The following is a 20,041-nucleotide window of genomic DNA, read 5'->3' on the forward strand; positions in this document are numbered from 1 at the left end:
AATAATTTATTATTTTTGCACGTACACAATACTAAATATAGTGGTCTATGACCGAACTTATGAACTAATCAATTATGCATCCTTTTGTTGCATTGATGACATATAATTAAAAGTAGCCGTTGGTTATGAAGACATTGAGCTCAATTTCACTTGATTGTAAGTCAAGCTTTGAAGAGCAAAGGCTACACTGAAAAAACTAGACAGGGTCACGAGCATAATGTAAATATCTTTTTTTAATGTTGAGAAACCTTTACATTGCCGCAGCCTAATTCAAAATATATACAATATTGATATTTTTCAAAAAAAAAAATTCCAAAGGCTACTTTCTAGTTATAGATCAACATATATTGTATTTGCATTATACATTAATATATAATATATTCTATATAAACATATTAATAATGCTTATATTTTATAAAGTAAAATTTATTATTATTAACTAATAATTTATTTAATTAGTAAAAATTTGTCAATGTTAGGATCGAACTCACGTCTGAAAAGAAAACACTGCAACCACAAGCCATCTTTGCCAACCATACACATCGAGAAGGGCGGAAGTTTAATAAATAAATCTAGCTAATTGCCAAATATAAGACTAACCCTAGGTAACTCCTGGGCCCATTTTTTCCCGAACTTTTCGGTCTTCACACTCGCATCCGCCGCTGCTGCCTCCAAAGTCTTTGCCCCTGGCCGTACCGAGCCAACTGAAGAGCGCCTGAAGCTTCCTTTATCGCGCCGACTGCATCTTCCTCCAACAGCTCCTCGCCTCCTCCCTTCGTGGTACAAAATTAAAAGTTTACATGATTTGTTGTTTGTTTGGTCTGAGAATTGCTTCTAATAATTGATTAGAACCTTTATAAATTGTTTTCTCAATTCAGTTTCACGTAACTTATTTTATCTGTGTCGTGTTTAGTGAACTCAAAAAGCTTGCTTGGGAGTTCTCTTTGGGCTTGAAAGAATCTGTTTTTTAACCAATGAAGGGTCTGTTTGGTTTTGCTGCAAAAGAAAAACGAATTTTTCTTAATGAATGAGAATCAAAATTTTGTTAGTTTTCTCGGCAGCCAAACGGTGAATAAATGTGCAGTTTTTAGTTGAAGATTTTGAGGGAAGCCCCCACTCTGTGACAAATACCTTGAACGGTTTAGAATTATATATTAAGAACCCGAAAAATGGGCTTAGCAAAAAAAACTCATGATTATTTCCTATGATTTCCAGGGTGGATCTTCTTTATTTAAGCTGAGATTTCCATCTTCTTCAGATACTATCTTCACTGTTCTCTCTACTTTTCCCTAAACACAAAGGTTGTTCATCAGGTTAACTCTATGACAAATCAAGTAACTTAAAGCTCCTTAACTCTCCTGGAACTGAAATTAAAAGTCTTTCTATTAGCCCCATGTATTTAGCATTCTAACATGTGAGACATAGTATCGAATTTACTGCTGTCATTTGCTGCTTTCCAAACCTTATCAGTAGAACCTTCATATTACAAAATAACTTTTACAAGGCATGGCTTCAACTGCCTCTTAAGTGAATTGTTTCTACGTTTACATCAGATTACATACTTCTCTCATGTCAAAGCCATTGCTGAGACGGTTTGAATGATTTTTTTATGTGACTTCCACAATCATAACAGGCAGAATGAAAGGGGCAGTTCAAGCTTTTTTGTTGCATGGGAATACTGTAAAAAATGCTGTGTTGCAACGCATTCGGGTGGTCAATCCAGTTAAGCGACCCATTATATTTTCCCGCTTTGAATCAGTTTCATCTGCTCGTATGGAAGAGCACGGCTTTGAGAGCACCACTATTGCAGACATCTTGAAAGCAAAAGGTAAAGGTGCAGATGGCTCCTGGCTTTGGTGCACTACAGATGACACTGTGTACAATGCTGTGAAGTCGGTAGGCATCTTTATGATTTTCATAAAATCTCAAAACTTTGTCATGGAATACTTGATTTGCATCCTTAACTAGAACTTTCTTTGCAGATGACTCAACACAATGTCGGTGCCCTGGTGGTTGTAAAACCTGGAGAGCAGGAATCAATTGCGGGTATTATCACTGAGAGAGGTATTTGAAGAAGTATTGCCTTGATGAAATTAATTCTGCACTAATGACTGGTGTGACTAAGACGATTTTAAAATTTATAAGCTAAAGCTTGTTAATTTTTTGCTTGCCCCAGCTCATTTTTATGCTTATTTATATTGTTTCTTACACCTTATAGTTTGCAATTGCATGCATTTAATGCCATTATTTTGTTGTCAATTCTCCTGTTATTTGTCATGTCAAACAGTCAAAGCTACCCTTTATTTTGAGCATTGCATATACCACATTTAGAGCACCCATCAAATTTTATTCGCTTTGCTAAGATTGTACTTTGCTTCGTTGTGCCTTTCTTAATTATCAAGAAGAGATTTTGAAGGAATTATGGTCTGCTTCAATTCTGCTTTTTAGTTAATTTTTTTATTTGATGATATAACTTTCAGATTATCTTAGGAAAATAATAGTACAGGGAAGATCATCCAAGTCAACTAAGGTTGGGGACATCATGACTGAAGAGGTATTATTTATGGCTGATTGTTTAGATGTGCCTTTACACCACTCCTTGTGTTGGGAATACTAAGATTCTATTATATGGTGGTTGTAGAACAAGCTCATTACTGTCACACCTGAGACCAAAGTTCTGCGAGCAATGCAATTGATGACAGGTAAACTATGCTGCTTCTAAGACATAATACTTTTTGTGTTCATTAGGCTGTTCCTTGTCAAGCTAGTCGTAACCTGTAGTATTTTGGCAGATAACCGAATCCGACACATTCCAGTGATTGATGAGAAGGGAATGGTCGGCATGGTTTCCATTGGAGATGTTGTTCGTGCTGTGGTGATTGAGCACCGTGAGGAGTTGGACCGTCTGAATGCTTACATTCAGGGAGGTTACTAGATGATGATGAAATCTTGTGTGTTTTACCTGTTATCTTGCATACTTGTTGGACATAAGTAAGCGGAGAGCTTGTAAATACTGTGTGTTTTCTGCATCCTCTGTCGCGTGGCTTTTTCTTTCCCACATGTCGATATGCAACGATATGAAATAATTTCATGTGGACTAACAGTTTACCAATAAACATTATCGTCTTGCTCGGTATTTTTTATTTACAAATAATTTTAATTTTTGAAAAATTTTGGTTTTTTTATATCTTAATATATGCTAATATTTATATAATTATGCTTTGTTAATTCAGATATGAGTATTAATTGTACTTATTAAAATTTTTTAAGGGTTTGATAAAATTTTGTAAATTATCTTCAATTTTAAATACTACTGTTTTATCCTATGCTCTTATAATTATTTAGAATTTTGGTGAGTGATTGACAATTTAATTCAATTTATTATTTTATTATTTATTTTTATTCTTTTTTTAAAGTAATTTCATAAGCTGAATTCATGAATAAAAAATAATAAATTACATAAATAAAATAAATAGTTAAGCGGTAAAACAATGGGTTAGGAAAAAGCTTTATTGTTGTTAGATTTGACCCAAATCTACAAAGCTTGAAACATCTTGTTGGGCTACGGTGAACTCTCCTTTTCCTTTGTATCCAACAAAACGACGTAGTTTTGGTCATCCGATAAAATCTTAAGCTAAGCTTAGCATTCAAAACCTTCCTCTTTTCTTCATTTTTGCTCTCCTCCTCTTCTCCCATCAACGCTGGCAGCCAACCACTCCGTTGCCGGCGCCGGCGCCGTCGCGTTTGCCCTACTAGGCCTTTCCGCCGATGGCTCCCTCTTTCCTTCTTTTTCCTCTTTCTTCTCTTCCCGTTCCTTCTGCCTACAGTTCCTCTCTTTCTAAATAAGCCTAGCCACCGTTCTTCTTCACGGGGTGCAAGGTCTCTTTCAGTCTTAAAACTATATAAATACCTCGAAATCTATTTTGTCCGTATCACCCACCTCTATCTCTCTGTCTCCAAAAAAAAACATATTTTTCTTTCTCCGTCTAATAATTATTAAATCAGGTAATTTTAATTCAATAATTCTCATTTAATTTTAGTTTTGTTTGTATTGTTTATGCATTCATGTTACTTTCTTCTGCAATAATCTGAAGCATAAGTAATATATGCTGAATTAAATCTGGAATTGGGGTTTAGGGTATATAGCATGTTTTTTGATGTGGGTGTTTTTAATTTGTCCAAAAGGTGTTAGATTTATTTTTTATGGGTGTTTATTATTGCTGATTTTAAAGGGATTTGATAGATTCTAGGATTATGTGTTATTGGGAGCTAAATACCTTTTTCTTTTTGGAGTGGTTTTTACTTTGCTTCCTTGCGAAGATTGTGTGAAGGGGATGAGTTGGAGTCAAGAAATATTGGGAAAGCAGTTATTAGAAATACAAAACACTGACAGGTGTCATTATCACACTTGTTTAGGGAAATTTTAATCTATCTTATAGATTTTGACCGGTCACATAATCATCCTCAATTATACCACATCACTTATGCTTTACATGGTCGTCCATTTACAGTAGTAACGGCCAACTAGCAAGTAGTGACGCAGAAAAATTTATGAAAAACGTACACAAATAGATAAAACTGGACGAAATAGAAGTCACCTTAAATCAGTTTCATCATCTTGAAACCGAGAAACCTAAACTGGTTTTGTTAACCCTAAAACCGATTTGGAGTTTCTAGCACCTGTTCGCAAAAACTTAAAATCGATTCAACAAATTTTAAAGTCAATGTGAAAACCTTGAATCGATTAAGTAAACTTCGAAAATGGTTCAAGAACCTTTGAACCAGTTCAACAAACCTAAAGTCGGTTTTTAGAACCCTTAAATCGGTTTACAAAATTTAAAACCCGGTTCAGAAACCTAAAACTGGCTAAAGTTTTCCTAAACCGGTTCTAAATTACACTACTTAGTAGTATTTTTTTAAAAATTTATTTAAATTTTAAATCAAATAGAGACTCTAATTTTGTATCAACACTTACAAAATTTAATGTAGTGAAATGGGAAGGAAAATGGAATGGGCAGCCAGGGAGAAGCACATGGGAGGAATACCAAGGAAGATAGTGTTCTTGGCGGTGGGGTCGTTCGCAAAGGCAGTAACCTCTCTTCTCAACACCTCCTCCATTCACAATGCCGAAACCCTCATTCGTCTTGTCCGCTCTCGACCGCCTGGCATGCCACTTCTCACCGTTAGCAATCACATGTCTACGTGGGTAGACCTCTTAAATCCTTTTTCTTTCTCGCTTTCTTCTTTACTTGATTCTTTGTTAATTACGAAATAAATTATATGTGATTGCACTTACTCGGTGTTAACAATCACATTTGGTTGCTTTGCAGCTTGGATGATCCACTTCTTTGGGGATTCAAGGGTTTCCCCTCCTTGGATGCAAAATTGGCTCGCTGGGTACTTGCTGCAGAAGACATTTGTTTCAAAAATTTTCTCCTTACTTATTTTTTTAGACTTGGTATGCCATTTCTCTTTCCCATCTTTATGATCACCCTTCAACTTCTCTCTCTCTCAAAGAAATACTTTTTGATTTAATATTTCATTAGCTTATGAGTTTCATTCTATTATTAGCTTTGAATTGACTTAACAGTATTTATTGGATTCACATATAACCAACCATCTTATTTTCAACACTGTTATTTAGTTTGGAACAATTACCTTTCAAGGATTTAAGATACCTTAGGCCTCACCAGCATAAGGTGCCAGTCTTAGTTTAGTTAATTGAGAAAACAGACAAAGATTTTATAGTTAAAGTGGTACATTGAACATTTTTATAGCTTGGATACCATATTGAAAATTGACCTTATCTTGAGGCACCCTTTGTGTAATTACCGCATAAGTTAGTAAGCGAAGCAGCAACTCTAGATGAAATAATTTATTGTAGTTTAATCGAGCAAAAAATTCATAGTTGGTCAAACCTAGTAATTTATCACAGGCTTTGGTCAAAATCTGTGGGTTTAATTGATTCCCTGATGGGTTTAATCTTGCTAATGGTATAACTAGTTCTAGCCCCTGCTCCACAAGTTTATAGACTGACTATCCTTAACAGCCATGCTTTCACATATAACAATTACTATAAGGTATTATAAGAAATGCCTTTTGAATTGTGAATTTTGTCATTACTTACTGATGTACTTCTTGTATGACCTTCTTTATACCTAGAAGAAATCTTATGTGAGCTTGATTTGGTTTTTAAGAGAGCAAATAGTTTAAAGTAAGATTTGTCTCTGAAATAGTAAATTGTGCAGGTAAATGCATACCTATTACAAGGGGTGCCGGAATTTATCAGGAACACATGAATGAAGCCCTTGAGTGCTTAAACAATGGAGCCTGGGTATTCACCTAAATTTATACTATCTTTACTTAGAACTTTCGGATAGAGCTTTTATATCCTGAGACTGTTGGGTTCTTCTGAGCTGTATTTAAACATGTTTTGTAATGTCTTGTTGCTTTTGTTCATCCTGGACAAGTCAATCAGGTTAACATTGATGCCTACTCAGTCATGGAGCCTCTCTTTAGAATTTCAGCTATATAGGTTTGTTGGTGAGAACAGTCGCATTACCAGTTTCATTTTTATAATTCTTCCTTCATTCCTTCACTTCTTCTTTCAAGCTCTTCAATAGTAGAGACCGAAAAAGATATACAGCCTTACTCTCAAGGAAAAAATGAACATTAAAGGAACCGAAACCATAGAGAATGAATATAATTTCAAGTGATGAATAATTTTATTTAGTTGAGATACAAGTGGTCTTTGTTTCTCTTTCTTTGCATTGTCTTCAAAATGTTGGGTTTGGTTTTCCAGACGTGGTAGCTCCATAAACCAGTTGTTAAGGTTGTACCTTGCATTTTCTGGCATTCAATTTTCATCTGCTACCTATTTGTTTTTTTAGTCCATCTCTTGCCACAGGACAGCCACTGTAGTTTTAAGTGAAGGAGAATTATTTGAAAAGGTATATGAGTGCTAATAAGTTGGTAGCTTATTGGCTATAATTCCGAACTAGTATTGGGGTAGTAGAGCCTGTTGGACAAAAAAAAATATTATTTCACATCTAAAACATCTGAAGCAATCCTTGATGATTTAATGTAATATATTGGATAGCTTACATGTTGTGGTTAAAGTTTTTGGGTTCTAATGTCTGGTTCAAACCTGGATGATGTTGTCTCTTGGATTTTTTGTAGGCCAGTTTTTTAAATGTTCTGTACACTGTCTTATGCCTGAATTAATCCATGTTTAAGAATGGCAAACACGTGACAGATTGATACATGCATGGGCTTTTTTGTAGGTGAGTTTTTTAAATGTCCTTGGTGATTGAATGTAGTATATTGGATAGCTTACATATTGTAGTTGAAGTTTTGGGTTCCAGTGCATCGTTTGAACTTGGATGATGTTGTGAACTCTTGGATTTTTTGTAGGCAAGTTTTTTAAATGTGCTGTACACTCCCTTATGTGACTTTGCTGTCAGCATCCCTTAATTAATCCATGTTTAAGAATGGCAAACTCCTAACAGATTGATAAATGCTTGGGCTTTTTGTTGTGTCATTCATGAATACACTAAACTTGTTGATAGAATGGCTAAAAAGTTTTTAATTTAGTGTCCATGTTGCTGTATTGAGATTTTTTTTTTTATATAATTGGGGGAGGGGGGATTCGAATCCTGCTCTTTAGGCAGGGGGATTATGCACCAACCAATGAGACAAATGCTCGGGTGCATGTTGCTGTATTGAGATTTATTTTCTCAAAAATTCATACTTCATGGCTTTAAGCTGTCCTAATGTTTCTCACGTCTTCAATTGCTAGCTGCATACATTTCCTGAAGGTAAAGTTTCACAAGAAGATGCACCCATAAGACGATTAAAATGGGGAACTGCTAGTCTAATTGTTCGTGCTCATGTGACTCCAATAGTTCTTCCCATTGTTCATTGTGGTTTAGAAGAGGTTAGAAATCTTTTTCCTTTTGCTTCTTCTCTTCATTTTCCAGATTCAGTTTCATCTGAGTGACTTTAGGTTGTGAAAGTCTTAGAAATAATTTCCTGGGTTTTGTTTTACTCTGATTGGCCTATTTGTTGATTTTGGTTCATTCGTTGTGTCTCCAATTATAATGCACAGGTGATGCCAGAAAAATTTTTTCCTGACAGAAGGCCTCCATTTCCATTATGCAATAAAAATATCAAAATTATCATTGGTGAGCCACTAGAATTCGATATTCCTAGAATGAGGCAGACGGCGATTTCCATATCTCGTGATCTATCATGTACTTATCGAGGATGGCCCATTCTCTCCCCATATGGATTGGATGAAGCAGCACAGAGATGCCTATACTCAACTATTTCAGAGCAAATACAAACTGCCATGGAGGGTTTGCGAAATGCTGGTAAAAGTTTCTTAAAGTAGGTTATTTAAACCTTATTTAATGTTGAGGATAAAAAAATAAAATGGTTATTGAGTCTCTGTTTTAATTTTTTAAGTACACTCGCATGCGCCCAGTTTTGCATTAAGGAAACACACTTAGCTGGAAACCACGTTCAAGTCTTGGTTTTGAAAACATATACCTTAAAATGAATTAATAACTATGCAAGTGCTATCAGCTTGGACGTTTCAAAAACGTTCCTTTGAAAATTCTGAAGTCCGGTTTTGAATTTGAAGGTTGTTCTAATATTATTGGTTAAGGTGATATTTAAGGAAAAAGTAGTCATTAATGTATTTTATTCTTTTGAAATTTACAAGAATAGTGCATTAAATGTAATTATATTTTAACTATTTTTAATAAGTGTGAGTAGATTGATTAATCAAACTCTAAATTTAATTTATATTTTGGTCAACATTTTTCTTTGTATAAGCATTGGATGTGAATGGATGGTATATATGTGTATTATGGTGATAGAATTGCTAATTAATTGTTCAAAGTGTAAAGTGAATATTATGACTTAAATATTTATCAGAATACTATGTGATTATTTATTAGTCAAGACAACATAGGATTTTTTGAGAAATTGGACAATAAATTTGCATGGGAGAGAGGAAAAAAACAAGCGGACAAAAAAATGAAGCGTAAAACCTACTATATTATTATTTAATGATGTTTGGTTTTTTATGGATTGCTTCCAACTTTTTCGTGTTTATCTTAGAAGGTAATAAACGCATTTTCCTTGACTCATTCTGCTGCTGGTTGTCGATGGTACTCTTTACGTATATAAAGCATATATCAAGACATACTTAAAAAGAAAAATATTAATAATATATGTCAAGACGACAAGTGATGTAGCCATTCTAAGTGGCATTTCTCGTGAAGGAAAAGTTGTCAACTTTTACAATATAAAGGATCCTTCTTTATTTTCTTACTATTATTTTTTGCGAGTTGAACAACAAAAGCCGGTAAGGCATAGCCGGCTAGCATTTTGCAATTCCATGAATCTTTCGATTTTGTACGCACTCTTTTGGTGTTTCTCGTCCAAGTGTAAGCATGGGAGTCGAAGGGAGGCTTATTTGTTTGTCAGATTCACCGTTCAACTGTATACTTCCTCAACCCACGCAATATGCCAAAGCCCATGTTTACCTCCGCGTTCTTTGTCGTGTCCACCCTTGTCCTTTAGAAATGCTTCTATGGTCCCGAGATGAAGAAGATCTGGACATTAGTAACAAGAGTAGAGTATTTTCTAGTGCATTTAATCATCTTCGTCTTCTTTTTATTTTTTATTTCATTTAAAATCACTTTCTCAATAATTTTGCAGTAAATCAACGGGGGCATATGCAATTATGCCTGTTCATCTTCCAAAATGAGGATTGCTTTCAATTACCAAAATGTACCCCTAAATAAATCCTGTAAAACTTACCAACTAGAGATCTTTTTGTTTTGTGTACCTTGAAGTCAAGGAGCTACCAACAACGATCCTTATCGGGCGAAAAGGAGGTGAAAGTTAGTAAGGTAGGATAACGTAATTTAAGTAAAGCAAAGCACTGAAATTTGATAATGAAGATAAAATTATGAGTGAAAAAAACACAAGAGAATATTATTGGAAATGGACGAAATAGGTAAGGTTGCTTAAAAGTTAAATCCAAAAGTACGATCCTCTAGGAAAGGTGCAAAGTCCAAATTTTGCGAGTGCAGAATGATGCGTTAAGGGCCCGTGGCTGGGCCTGGTCCCAGAATGCACCTTCCCGCCTTTGGGGTGAGACTTGGACTGACTTGGGACTGGGAGGGGTAGTATTGCAATTTTAGACGATGAATAAGACGTTTGCAGACGAGTGATTTCATATGTTTTCGAATGGATGGAGTAATATTCTTTTAAGTTTTTTTTTTTGGGAGTGGAAATGTTTTTAAACATTTGTTTATTTGAATTTTGAAGAATTGATTTGATATGGGCAGTTGAAAATTCATTTGTTTCCACACCCATTCAAAGTGGTTGTTACTTGTTAGTAGATCTAAGGCCGAATGTAATATCGGACGCAAGCCATTTAAGATTTTAAGTAATTATGCATTATGTTGTCCATTTATAGCAGTCTCGTGACTCTCACCATTGTCTCTCTTTTTTCTCTTTTTGGTTTTTTATTTTTCTAGTCTGCCTTCTTCACTCCCCGCCCAGCTCATCAATAGATCTCTCAATAGCTTTTCTGTTCGTTGGGTTGCAATGCCACCGGCAGGTAACCCAGTTATTTCCTTTCCCCGTATTGCACCCATTTTATCATTCCAACGATTCTATTTTTTTTTTTGTTATAAATTAGCGTTGTTTTTTTCAATCCCTTTATGCATTTGTGGGATCGATTCTTGACTTCATTGCGCGATTTCGGCTATATTTATAAGAGCTCAATGCCGTTGGTGGAGTAGGAGTTTGCAGATTTCTCCTATTATCACCCCATTTATATGCAGTTCTTATGTGTGGATCTCCCGTTTTTTCTTTTTTCCCCGTTTGTCGTTTTACAGTAGACCGTAGTTGATTTCAGCAAATATTATCGCTGGCCTTGAGTTGTGTAATCTCTACTCAAATATCGAGTTTTTGCAGTTGTCCACATATAATTTAGGAGCAGAGCATCCTTGGTTTTTATCGGGCAGATTCCCGTGAAATGACCATTGACACGCTGCCATCCATGGCCCAAAGCATGAGAGCAAGTAGGTCTTCCTTTAGCTCTAGCACTGGAAATGAAGATGCTCCGTTACACAGCGCTGGTTCTATTTCAAATGGGGACGATTACGACAGCGATGGCTCCAACTTTGCACCTCCGTAAGTGCCCCTCAGGTGCACCTCTTTATTATTAATTAACCAAATTGTGTATTGCAATCAAGCCTCACTAACTTCCTCAGCATGAACTTTATCAGTTGGAAATGCCCGTATATATTTCTTTGCTTATCTGAAATTTTTTCTACTTCTAAGTTCTAACTGATTGCAGTCTGTTTCTCTTTTATGCAGTACACCAAATACATTGTCCATGGCAATTCCAGCAGAACTTGCTGGTGTAATCCCCTTGATTGATAGATTTCAGGTGGGGAACTGCACCTTCTAGCTTTAAGGATGTTGTGCAAAGTTGCCGTTGATTATGCGTGAAAAAATGATCAGAATTCATGTCAGGTTTATATTTCTTTCTGGACCAATGCTTCTTGAAATTCTGATTTTCAATCAATTGTGTAGGTGGAGGGATTCTTAAGAATGATGCAGAAACAGATTAATTCTGCTGGAAAACGTAGTTTTTTCTCTAAAAAATCTGTAGGCCCTCAAGTTCGAGAAAAGTTCACATTTGAGGATATGTTGTGTTTCCAAAAGGTAATAATATACTCTTTTTGAACATAATTTTTCTGTTAACCAAACTCTGAAACATCTAAGTTAGAAGTATTAACTATCCACAGGATCCGATTCCAACCTCACTACTTAAAATCAATAGTGACCTTGTGAGCCGAGCTACAAAAATGTTCCACATAGTTTTGAAGTATATGGGAGTTGATTCATCTGAACGAGTAACTCCACTAAGCTTAGATGAACGGATTGAGCTTGTTGCAAAACTATATAAGCAAACTTTGAAGCGTGCAGAACTTCGAGATGAATTTTTTGCTCAGATTTCAAAACAAACAAGGAACAATCCTGATAGGTAAGCATGTCCTTTTTAAGAATATGCCTTTCTCTTTTTATGTATTCCTATTCTCTTACTTCATGCTACTTATCTTCATTCATTTGGATGATGCAGGCAAAACTTGATCAAAGCATGGGAGCTGATGTATTTATGTGCATCCTCCATGCCTCCTAGCAAAGACATTGGTGGATATTTATCTGAGTATGTTCACAATGTAGCGCACAGTGCAAGCACCGATTCTGAGGTCCAAACTCTTGCATTAAATACGTTAAATGCTTTGAAGCGTTCTGTCAAAGCGGGCCCCCGTAATACAATACCAGCCCGTGAAGAGATTGAAGCTATTTTAACTGGTCGAAAGCTAACAACTATCGTGTTTTTCTTGGATGAAACTTTTGAAGAAATAACATATGACATGGCAACGACTGTGTCTGATGCTGTAGAGGTACTAGTAAGCATTCTCAACTTTATGTGTATCATCAGTGTAGGTGTAATTTTATTAGAGGAAAATAAATTAATCACTTTTTTTCGGTCAAAACTTGTTGTGTTTAAAGGCCAAAACTATCTATGATGTTTAAAAAGCCATAGAGCTGGTTTTCATAATCCGAATACATTACTTAAAGTCACGACAAATTGATAGGTTTTAGCATTTAATATTTCTTGAGCCAGTTGGTGAGAAAGAATAAAAAAAAAACCTTCTCCTTTTATTTTGGTGAATAAGGAATTCCTTATAATTGTTTTTGCAAGCTAAAGACAAATTCATTGTTCTTGTACATTCATCCGGAGTGTGTGTCTTGTATTGCATTTCTGCATCAGATTGAGAAAACTGAATCTGTTCAGTGAAGGGGTAGTTGTAAGAACTTCATGGTTGTATGGGAGGTTCACTTATTAAATCTTGCTTCCCGTGCATTTTTCCTACTTAGCATTTATATTAAAGTCTCAATCCACTGCTTAACCAATTTTTTCCTTTACAGCATTTAAGTTCCTGCGTGATATGATCATCTCTGGTAGGCTATAATGTTTAATATGAAACTCAAATTCTATGTTTTATTGGGAGGTTCTTTTCTAATTTTTTGTTAGATTGTTCCTTGGAATGCTATTACAATTTGGCTCACTATTTTTGAGTAAGAAATTAATTAGAAATTTCTATTCTTGGCCTTCAACCTGTTTACTAAACATGGTATCAGCTAAGCTTCAACACTGATAGATGCTAAGTAAATTTGATTAAGAAAGTTTCTTGTGCTTGGATGTCATTGGTGGGTATATGTTATCTTCAATTTCAGCACACATTTCTTTTGACTGTTTTTGTCTCAATTTCTTGCATCAGGAGCTTGCAAGTATAATTAAACTTTCAGCTTATTCTAGCTTCAGCATGTTTGAATGCCGTAAAGTTGTTACTGGTTCCAAGTCTCCTGATCCAGGGAATGGTATCTATTTTACTTCTTGATTATTTCCTACATAAAGATTTGCTGACACTATTGTCTAATGCTCACTTATTGTCACATAGAGGAATACATTGGGTTAGATGATAATAAATATATTGGCGATTTGCTGGCGGAATTCAAGGCAGCTAAGGATCGAAGTAAAGGGGAAATATTACACTGTAAACTCATATTTAAAAAGAAGCTATTTCGGGAGTCAGATGAAGCGGTAACAGACCCAATGTTTGTGCAGCTGTCCTATTTTCAAGTATGTGATCTGGTTTGAATTTGTATACAACAGCTTTAACACGATTGATATATTTCTAAACTTGATACTTTATGCAGCTACAACATGATTATATTTTGGGCAATTATCCTGTTGGAAGGGATGATGCTGCACAGTTGTCTGCTTTGCAGATCTTGGTTGAGATTGGATTTGTTGGTAGCCCTGAATCGTGCACGTAAGTTCTCTTATCCAGACTTCCTTTTGTCTAGCCATTTGAACTTCCGATACATGTAATGATACTGTTTCATTTCCTACTGTTTTTGGTGTCACAAGCATTACTGAATCATTCTTTGGTTTTGGGGATTTGAGCTTTAAGAAAATTTGCTGAATAACGTAATATCATTTTAGTGACTGGAATACTCTCCTAGAAAGATTCCTTCCTAGACAAATTGCAATTACTCGAGCAAGGCGAGAGTGGGAGCTGGATATTCTTTCTCGTTACTGTTCAATGGTGAGAACTTTAATTTTTAAATTCCTTATTCTTGATTGATTTAGTTTTCCAAATTTATGCAGCAGTGGTAAAATTTTCTTCTGATTATAATTTGATCTGGCAATCATGAAGGAACACCTGACAAAAGATGACGCAAGACAACAATTTCTACGGATATTGAGAACACTTCCGTATGGAAATTCAATTTTCTTCAGTGTTCGCAAAATTGATGATCCAATTGGACTTCTGCCTGGACGGATAATTTTGGGTATCAACAAGCGTGGGGTCAGTTTTGACATTTTGTTTGTGTGGGTCATGGTTTCTGTTTCACTATTCACTCCCAAATTGCTAAAGATTAATGTATGTGTTCATTTATGCAGGTTCACTTTTTTCGTCCTGTTCCCAAGGAGTATTTACATTCAGCTGAATTAAGAGACATAATGCAATTTGGGAGCAGCAACACTGCTGTCTTTTTCAAGATGCGAGTTGCTGGTGTTCTTCACATATTTCAATTTGAAACTAAACAGGTTTAGACAACTCTCTCTATCATCCTCCTCCTTTGTTTTTGGACAATGCAATTTATATTCAGCCCATAGACCTAGAGCATGTGGTGCAAGTCTTCAAGAGGGCACTTCAATGGTTAAATCTTTTGATCTTAAACTTGGAGATCTTAGGTTTGTATCTTGTGGGGTTGGGGTGATAAGATAGAAAATGGGTATCTCTCATTTTGTAGCTACAGAAGCCAATGGGCTTCCATATGTATAAAGAAGTGGAATATGAGGTGCTAGCTCTCATTAAACTTTTATTGTCTAGTTACATTGTTTGTGGAACTTTAACATCTCTTTACCATTTGTATTTTTGGTGACAATTGAATGTTTTCCATTTTATGCAGGGGGAAGAAATTTGTGTAGCTCTTCAAACACATATAAATGATGTCATGTTACGACGTTACTCAAAAGCTCGGTCTGTTGCTAATGGCTCTGTGAATGGAGATGATTCTAACAATTTTAAGCCTCCTAGTCTAGAAGTGTATGAGAAACGTGTTCAGGATTTATCAAAAGCTGTTGAAGAATCTCAAAAGAACACCAATCAAGTAAGCTTTAAAAGAAATTTGGCGATTCGCATTGAATCCGGATTACATTTTTGACTTCTGAAGTTCTGATTGTATATCTCTGTCTTGGAAACTTCATTTGAAATTAATGTGTTACATACTTGAATCTAGTTGTTGGGTGAACTGCATGAGAAGCAAAAGCAAGAGTTGAAAACACAAGAAGAATTGGAGTGTCTGAAAAATGCCTTGAGGAAAGAGAAGGAAGACTTAATGGAAGTTATGTGCGACCGTGATAGAATTAGATCATTATGTGAAGAAAAGGATACTGCTCTTCAGGCTAGTATATTTAATCTTTTAAAATTAATCTTTATATCAATTTTCCCTGTACTTTTCCTGTTTTTACATTTGAATATTGTAGGCTGCTCTCTTAGAGAAGAAGGCGATGGAAGTGAGGTTGGCTAAGTTAAGTAATCTAGTTTCAGAGAACAATGCTGAACGGGACACAGGTGGAACAATTAATCAGGTAGGACTTCGTAATGCAATGCTATTAAGTAACGCTCTATGTCATCCTCCGATTTTATATATGATAATGACATTTGTTTGCTTAGATTGTAATTGATAAACCTTTTTGCACTATGTTCTATTTTGCAGTCAGTGCAGAATCTCCAAGATGAGTTGAAACTTCGTACAGAAGAGTTGCATATAGCTGAAGAAAAGAAAAAAAGATTAACAAATGAGAAGGTCATATTGGAACAGAGGATTTCTGGACTAGAAAGGAAGAAAGATGACGAGGTGATGTAGTGAGATTGGAATTATATTTGTGCAAGTAGCTGATTTTACATGGTAATTAGATTAATCATTCACACTGGTACTCAAAATATAGGTGAAAATTCTCAAGAAGAGCCTTGAGCAAGAATGCAAAGCCTTAAAGCTGCAAGTTTCTGAACTTGAAAAGAAGTTGGAAGGGGTTACCAAAGAGTTGGCTGTTGCAGAGTCGACTCTTGCAATTAGGAATGCAGATTTTGCTGCACTGCAGAATAATTTAAAAGAATTAGAGGAACTGAGGGAATTGAAAGAGGTACTGGTCTCTTTAAATTTTGAAGTATGTCCTCTATGTATGTGAATGGGACTTAGATATAAATTTGCCATAATCCTACAGGGAATTTCAATGTTTATGCCCTTGTTGCTCACAATTCATTAGTTGAATCCATTTTTACCTATTAAGTTTTATTGTCCTGTCAGGATATTGATAGAAAGAATGAGCAAACTGCCGCTATCTTGAAGATGCAAGGGGCTCAACTTGCTGAGTTAGAAGTGCTTTATAAGGAAGAACAAGTTTTAAGAAAGCGCTATTTTAATACAATAGAAGGTTGGAATAAAGTAGACAAATTCTTCAATATATTGTTGGAAATATCATGTTGAAGTTGTTTTAGTATATTGTATTTGTTATAACATATAGTTCATAGCTCAAGTTGAGGGTTTTTTTTTTTAATCTTTTTCCCTTTTAAATGACCAATACATGATTTACCATTGTTTAAACTTCAGATATGAAAGGCAAAGTTAGAGTTTTTTGTCGTGTGAGACCTTTAAATGAGAAAGAGATGGTTGAAAAGGAAAGAAAAGTGCTCACAGGCTTGGATGAATTCACTGTTGAACATCCCTGGAAGGATGATAAAATAAAACAACACATGTATGATCGTGTCTATGATGACAATGCCACCCAAGAAGATGTTTTTGGGGATACGAGGGTAAGCTGGATGGACCTTGGTAGTTTGTTTTAAATTTACTTTGATGTGGGATTTTAATTTTGTAGTTTTTAGGTTACTGTATCTCCTTCACCTTTTCCCTTTTTTGGTTTTTATGATGCAGTACTTGGTGCAATCAGCTGTAGATGGGTACAATGTTTGCATATTTGCTTATGGTCAAACTGGCTCTGGAAAGACATTTACAATATATGGATCAGATAGCAATCCTGGATTGACACCTCGAGCTATTGCAGAACTTTTCAAAATTTTAAGGCGAGATAGCAACAAATTCTCATTTTCATTGAAGGTAATTATTTTAAAAACAGTATAATTTATATACATAACAGGTTTCTTTTTCCAAATAATTTGGACATTAAATGCATAAAGCATACACCATTTTACTTGCTTTTATGATGTTGAATGACTACATCTGAATCATGATCTTATATTTAATTGAACGGTTCAAAACTATCAGGTTGCTCTCTCACAATTCTTTTCAACATGACAAGATCTTTTCATGTTGAACTAAATTGATAATGTTCCTTCTAAAAATGTTTGAAAATCAAATTTTTTATCCCATCAACTAACTACTAACATTCATCATTAACGTGACAGGCATATATGGTGGAGTTATACCAGGATACACTTGTAGACTTGTTATTACAAAAGAATGCTAAGCGTCTGAAACTTGATATAAAGAAAGATCCGAAGGTATAATTGCTTATAGTGGATAGATTGTGGCTTGTACCTTCACCGGTATTGCTTCTCGAAGAATTTATACTGCTTACACAATTTTTTTGCTATAGAATTTTCTATGATGATTTTCCTTGCTTCTCGAAGAATTTATACTGCTTACACAATTTTTTTGCTATAGAATTTTCTATGATGATTTTCCCTGGCTTAGTTTATTTGTCTAGTTTTCATTTGCTTTTAGTTTGTGATATTCAGGGAATGGTGGCCGTAGAAAATGCAACAGTTATGCCAATATCAACTTTTGAGGAGTTAAAAAGCATTATTCATAGAGGATCAGAACGAAGACACATATCTGGGACACAGATGAATGAAGAAAGTTCAAGATCTCATCTAATACTTTCAATTGTTATTGAGAGTACCAATCTTCAAACACAGTCTGTTGCAAGGGGAAAGGTATAATCATTTTTCAGTATATTATGACTTTGCATAAATTTGAATCTTACAAAGTATTGAGTGCCTTGCCAAGGTTTTTAGTTTTTTAGATATTAAAACAAATAACAATTTTTTAAAAATAAAGAAGGATAAAGAAAATCTTGCACTTGCATGATTGTAAAAAGATGACAATCTAATGCTCTCATGTGCAGCTAAGCTTCGTGGACCTTGCTGGTTCTGAGAGAGTGAAGAAGTCAGGTTCTGTCGGTGATCAACTCAAGGAAGCTCAGAGTATCAACAAGTCACTTTCAGCACTTGGGGATGTCATTAGTGCTTTATCTTCTGGCAGCCAACATATTCCTTACAGGAATCACAAGCTAACGATGTTAATGAGTGATTCACTTGGTGGTAATGCCAAAACACTCATGTTTGTTAACGTGTCTCCAGCTGAATCAAATTTGGATGAGACGTACAACTCTCTAACGTATGTTTTCTATACAAGTTGTCTACATTAAAGTACTTCTGTTTTCAAGTGTTTTTATCATATTAAAGTGAGTAGTTAACGTACAACTGCATAAGTCAAAATTAGGGAGAATATGATATGGTTTTCGATAGAATTGATATAATAACCTTTAAGATAAATTATAGTGTCAATATATTATACAATATCATCTTTTCTTCCTGGATCTTCAATACAGGTTTTTGCACAGAAATTCGTGCTCAACATAAATTTTGTACATTTTTGTTGTAATTGGAGGATCGGATTTTCATTTCTAGTTTAAGGTGTCTGATATGTGTGAGTACTAGTATGTTAAGAAAAATAAGTTGAAATAATACGAGATGAATGTATAACTAATTTGAAATGCATGTTGGTAGTGGATATTGTAAGGTTTTGTGCAAACTAATTCCGTGATGATGTTGCTTAAAGAAACTGATTTTCTTTGGTGAATTGGCTGTATTCTTGTCACTATTTGTGTTTCTATGCCTATAATGTTCTATTTCTAACCTCTTCTTGCTAATTTAGATATGCATCAAGAGTTCGGTCCATTGTAAATGATCCCAGCAAAAACATTTGCTCAAAAGAGGTGGCTCGATTGAAAAAGTTGGTTGCATACTGGAAGGAACAAGCTGGTAGGAGGGGTGATGACGAGGATTATGAAGAAATTCAGGAAGAGCGGACGACAAAAGACGGGGCAGATGGTCGTCACTCGATGTAGAGTCCGTGCTTTGTGAATTGACAAGAAACTGAGCTCGATGGATCTTGCAAATCAAATCATTCAGTATGACCTTGGTGGATGGACTAAAAGGGATTTGTTGATAGCATTTCAACTATGTACTTAGGTACAGTTCACATTAAGTTTTAACCGACTTGAGTAAGATTTAAAAGTGTACTGTGTATATTTTCTATCTACTAATTAAATGAATGCATACACGAATGGGATAAAACAAGTGGTGGGCAGGAGTAAACACTGTTTGTTACGTGTAAGCAACGAAGTGCTTACCATGAGGAAAAAAAATGTATTACACCCCTTAAAATTTTTTACTGTCAGTTTTTTGGATGTCCAAAAAATATATTATTTTTAACACTTATTATTCTCAATTTTTCTTAATATAAAAATTATTTGTCATAAAAAGCGTGGTCTTTGGTTTGCATTCACTGACCGGGGACTTTTTTGTCTATTCACAAATTTCAGGACACCATATAGAGAGAGAGGAAACTTTCATGGTACATTTGATTGACGGAATAAATATGAATGAAATAGAATAATTATTATATGAAAATAAAATGAAGTGGGAATAGAATAAAATAGTTATTATTTAGTTTGGTATGATAAAGGAAATATGACAGAAATAATTATTATGATTTATTATAATATTTGATTGATAACAATAATTTTGAAATAATAATAAAAAAAAAACAAAAACAC

The 20,041-nt window shown here is 34.9% G+C and overlaps 3 protein-coding genes across 9 annotated transcripts; all 3 read left to right on the top strand.

Moving 5' to 3' along the window:
- Nucleotides 603-3,143, top strand: LOC18610617 (CBS domain-containing protein CBSX3, mitochondrial). Of its 2 annotated transcripts, none has more exons than XM_018118492.1 (6): nucleotides 603-780; nucleotides 1,634-1,896; nucleotides 1,983-2,064; nucleotides 2,481-2,554; nucleotides 2,642-2,702; nucleotides 2,782-3,143. In XM_018118492.1, exons 2-6 carry the CDS (start codon nucleotides 1,639-1,641, stop codon nucleotides 2,817-2,819), a joined length of 513 nt encoding a protein of 170 aa, XP_017973981.1. In that variant the 5' UTR covers nucleotides 603-780; nucleotides 1,634-1,638; the 3' UTR covers nucleotides 2,820-3,143. The 2 variants fall into 2 exon arrangements, with proteins under 2 accessions (XP_017973981.1, XP_007046407.2); XM_007046345.2 differs by having other exon boundaries at nucleotides 2,793-3,143.
- Nucleotides 3,644-8,799, top strand: LOC18610616 (N-acylphosphatidylethanolamine synthase). Of its 3 annotated transcripts, none has more exons than XM_007046348.2 (6): nucleotides 3,644-4,005; nucleotides 4,990-5,202; nucleotides 5,331-5,458; nucleotides 6,237-6,334; nucleotides 7,799-7,936; nucleotides 8,108-8,799. In XM_007046348.2, exons 2-6 carry the CDS (start codon nucleotides 4,994-4,996, stop codon nucleotides 8,390-8,392), a joined length of 858 nt encoding a protein of 285 aa, XP_007046410.2. In that variant the 5' UTR covers nucleotides 3,644-4,005; nucleotides 4,990-4,993; the 3' UTR covers nucleotides 8,393-8,799. The 3 variants fall into 3 exon arrangements, with proteins under 3 accessions (XP_007046410.2, XP_007046409.2, XP_017969877.1); XM_007046347.2 differs by having other exon boundaries at nucleotides 6,249-6,334; XM_018114388.1 differs by lacking the exon at nucleotides 3,644-4,005 and having other exon boundaries at nucleotides 5,118-5,206.
- LOC18610598 (kinesin-like calmodulin-binding protein) lies at nucleotides 10,334-19,562 on the top strand. Of its 4 annotated transcripts, XM_007046352.2 has the most exons (24): nucleotides 10,334-10,639; nucleotides 10,999-11,217; nucleotides 11,404-11,476; nucleotides 11,623-11,754; nucleotides 11,838-12,076; nucleotides 12,173-12,500; nucleotides 13,383-13,482; nucleotides 13,563-13,744; nucleotides 13,822-13,937; nucleotides 14,111-14,213; nucleotides 14,325-14,477; nucleotides 14,573-14,719; nucleotides 15,085-15,285; nucleotides 15,415-15,579; nucleotides 15,662-15,766; nucleotides 15,895-16,035; nucleotides 16,127-16,321; nucleotides 16,486-16,612; nucleotides 16,789-16,991; nucleotides 17,113-17,295; nucleotides 17,604-17,699; nucleotides 17,937-18,134; nucleotides 18,326-18,597; nucleotides 19,138-19,562. In XM_007046352.2, the coding sequence occupies exons 2-24, from the start codon at nucleotides 11,060-11,062 to the stop codon at nucleotides 19,328-19,330; spliced, it is 3,810 nt and encodes a 1,269-aa protein (XP_007046414.2). In that variant the 5' UTR covers nucleotides 10,334-10,639; nucleotides 10,999-11,059; the 3' UTR covers nucleotides 19,331-19,562. The 4 variants fall into 4 exon arrangements, with proteins under 4 accessions (XP_007046414.2, XP_017969302.1, XP_017969301.1 ...); XM_018113812.1 differs by having other exon boundaries at nucleotides 10,369-11,217; XM_007046353.2 differs by lacking the exon at nucleotides 10,334-10,639 and having other exon boundaries at nucleotides 11,215-11,232.

The sequence above is a fragment of the Theobroma cacao genome, chromosome 1 (genome assembly GCF_000208745.1).
Source record: "Theobroma cacao cultivar B97-61/B2 chromosome 1, Criollo_cocoa_genome_V2, whole genome shotgun sequence".
Taxonomy (NCBI): Eukaryota; Viridiplantae; Streptophyta; class Magnoliopsida; order Malvales; family Malvaceae; genus Theobroma; species Theobroma cacao.

Excerpts from the sequence above, each read along its gene's own strand:
- LOC18610617 (XM_007046345.2), top strand. The coding sequence starts at position 1,639 with ATGAAAGGGGCAGTTCAAGCTTTTTTGTTGCATGGGAATACTGTAAAA. Across the intron at positions 1,897-1,982 it reads TGTACAATGCTGTGAAGTCG|ATGACTCAACACAATGTCGG; the intron begins GTAGGCATCTTT and ends CTTTCTTTGCAG. Across the intron at positions 2,065-2,480 it reads GGGTATTATCACTGAGAGAG|ATTATCTTAGGAAAATAATA; the intron begins GTATTTGAAGAA and ends TATAACTTTCAG.
- LOC18610616 (XM_007046348.2), top strand. The coding sequence starts at position 4,994 with ATGGGAAGGAAAATGGAATGGGCAGCCAGGGAGAAGCACATGGGAGGA. Across the intron at positions 6,335-7,798 it reads GCTTAAACAATGGAGCCTGG|CTGCATACATTTCCTGAAGG; the intron begins GTATTCACCTAA and ends TTCAATTGCTAG. Across the intron at positions 7,937-8,107 it reads TTCATTGTGGTTTAGAAGAG|GTGATGCCAGAAAAATTTTT; the intron begins GTTAGAAATCTT and ends TATAATGCACAG.
- LOC18610598 (XM_007046352.2), top strand. The coding sequence starts at position 11,060 with ATGACCATTGACACGCTGCCATCCATGGCCCAAAGCATGAGAGCAAGT. Across the intron at positions 11,755-11,837 it reads ATATGTTGTGTTTCCAAAAG|GATCCGATTCCAACCTCACT; the intron begins GTAATAATATAC and ends AACTATCCACAG. Across the intron at positions 13,483-13,562 it reads GTCTCCTGATCCAGGGAATG|AGGAATACATTGGGTTAGAT; the intron begins GTATCTATTTTA and ends ATTGTCACATAG.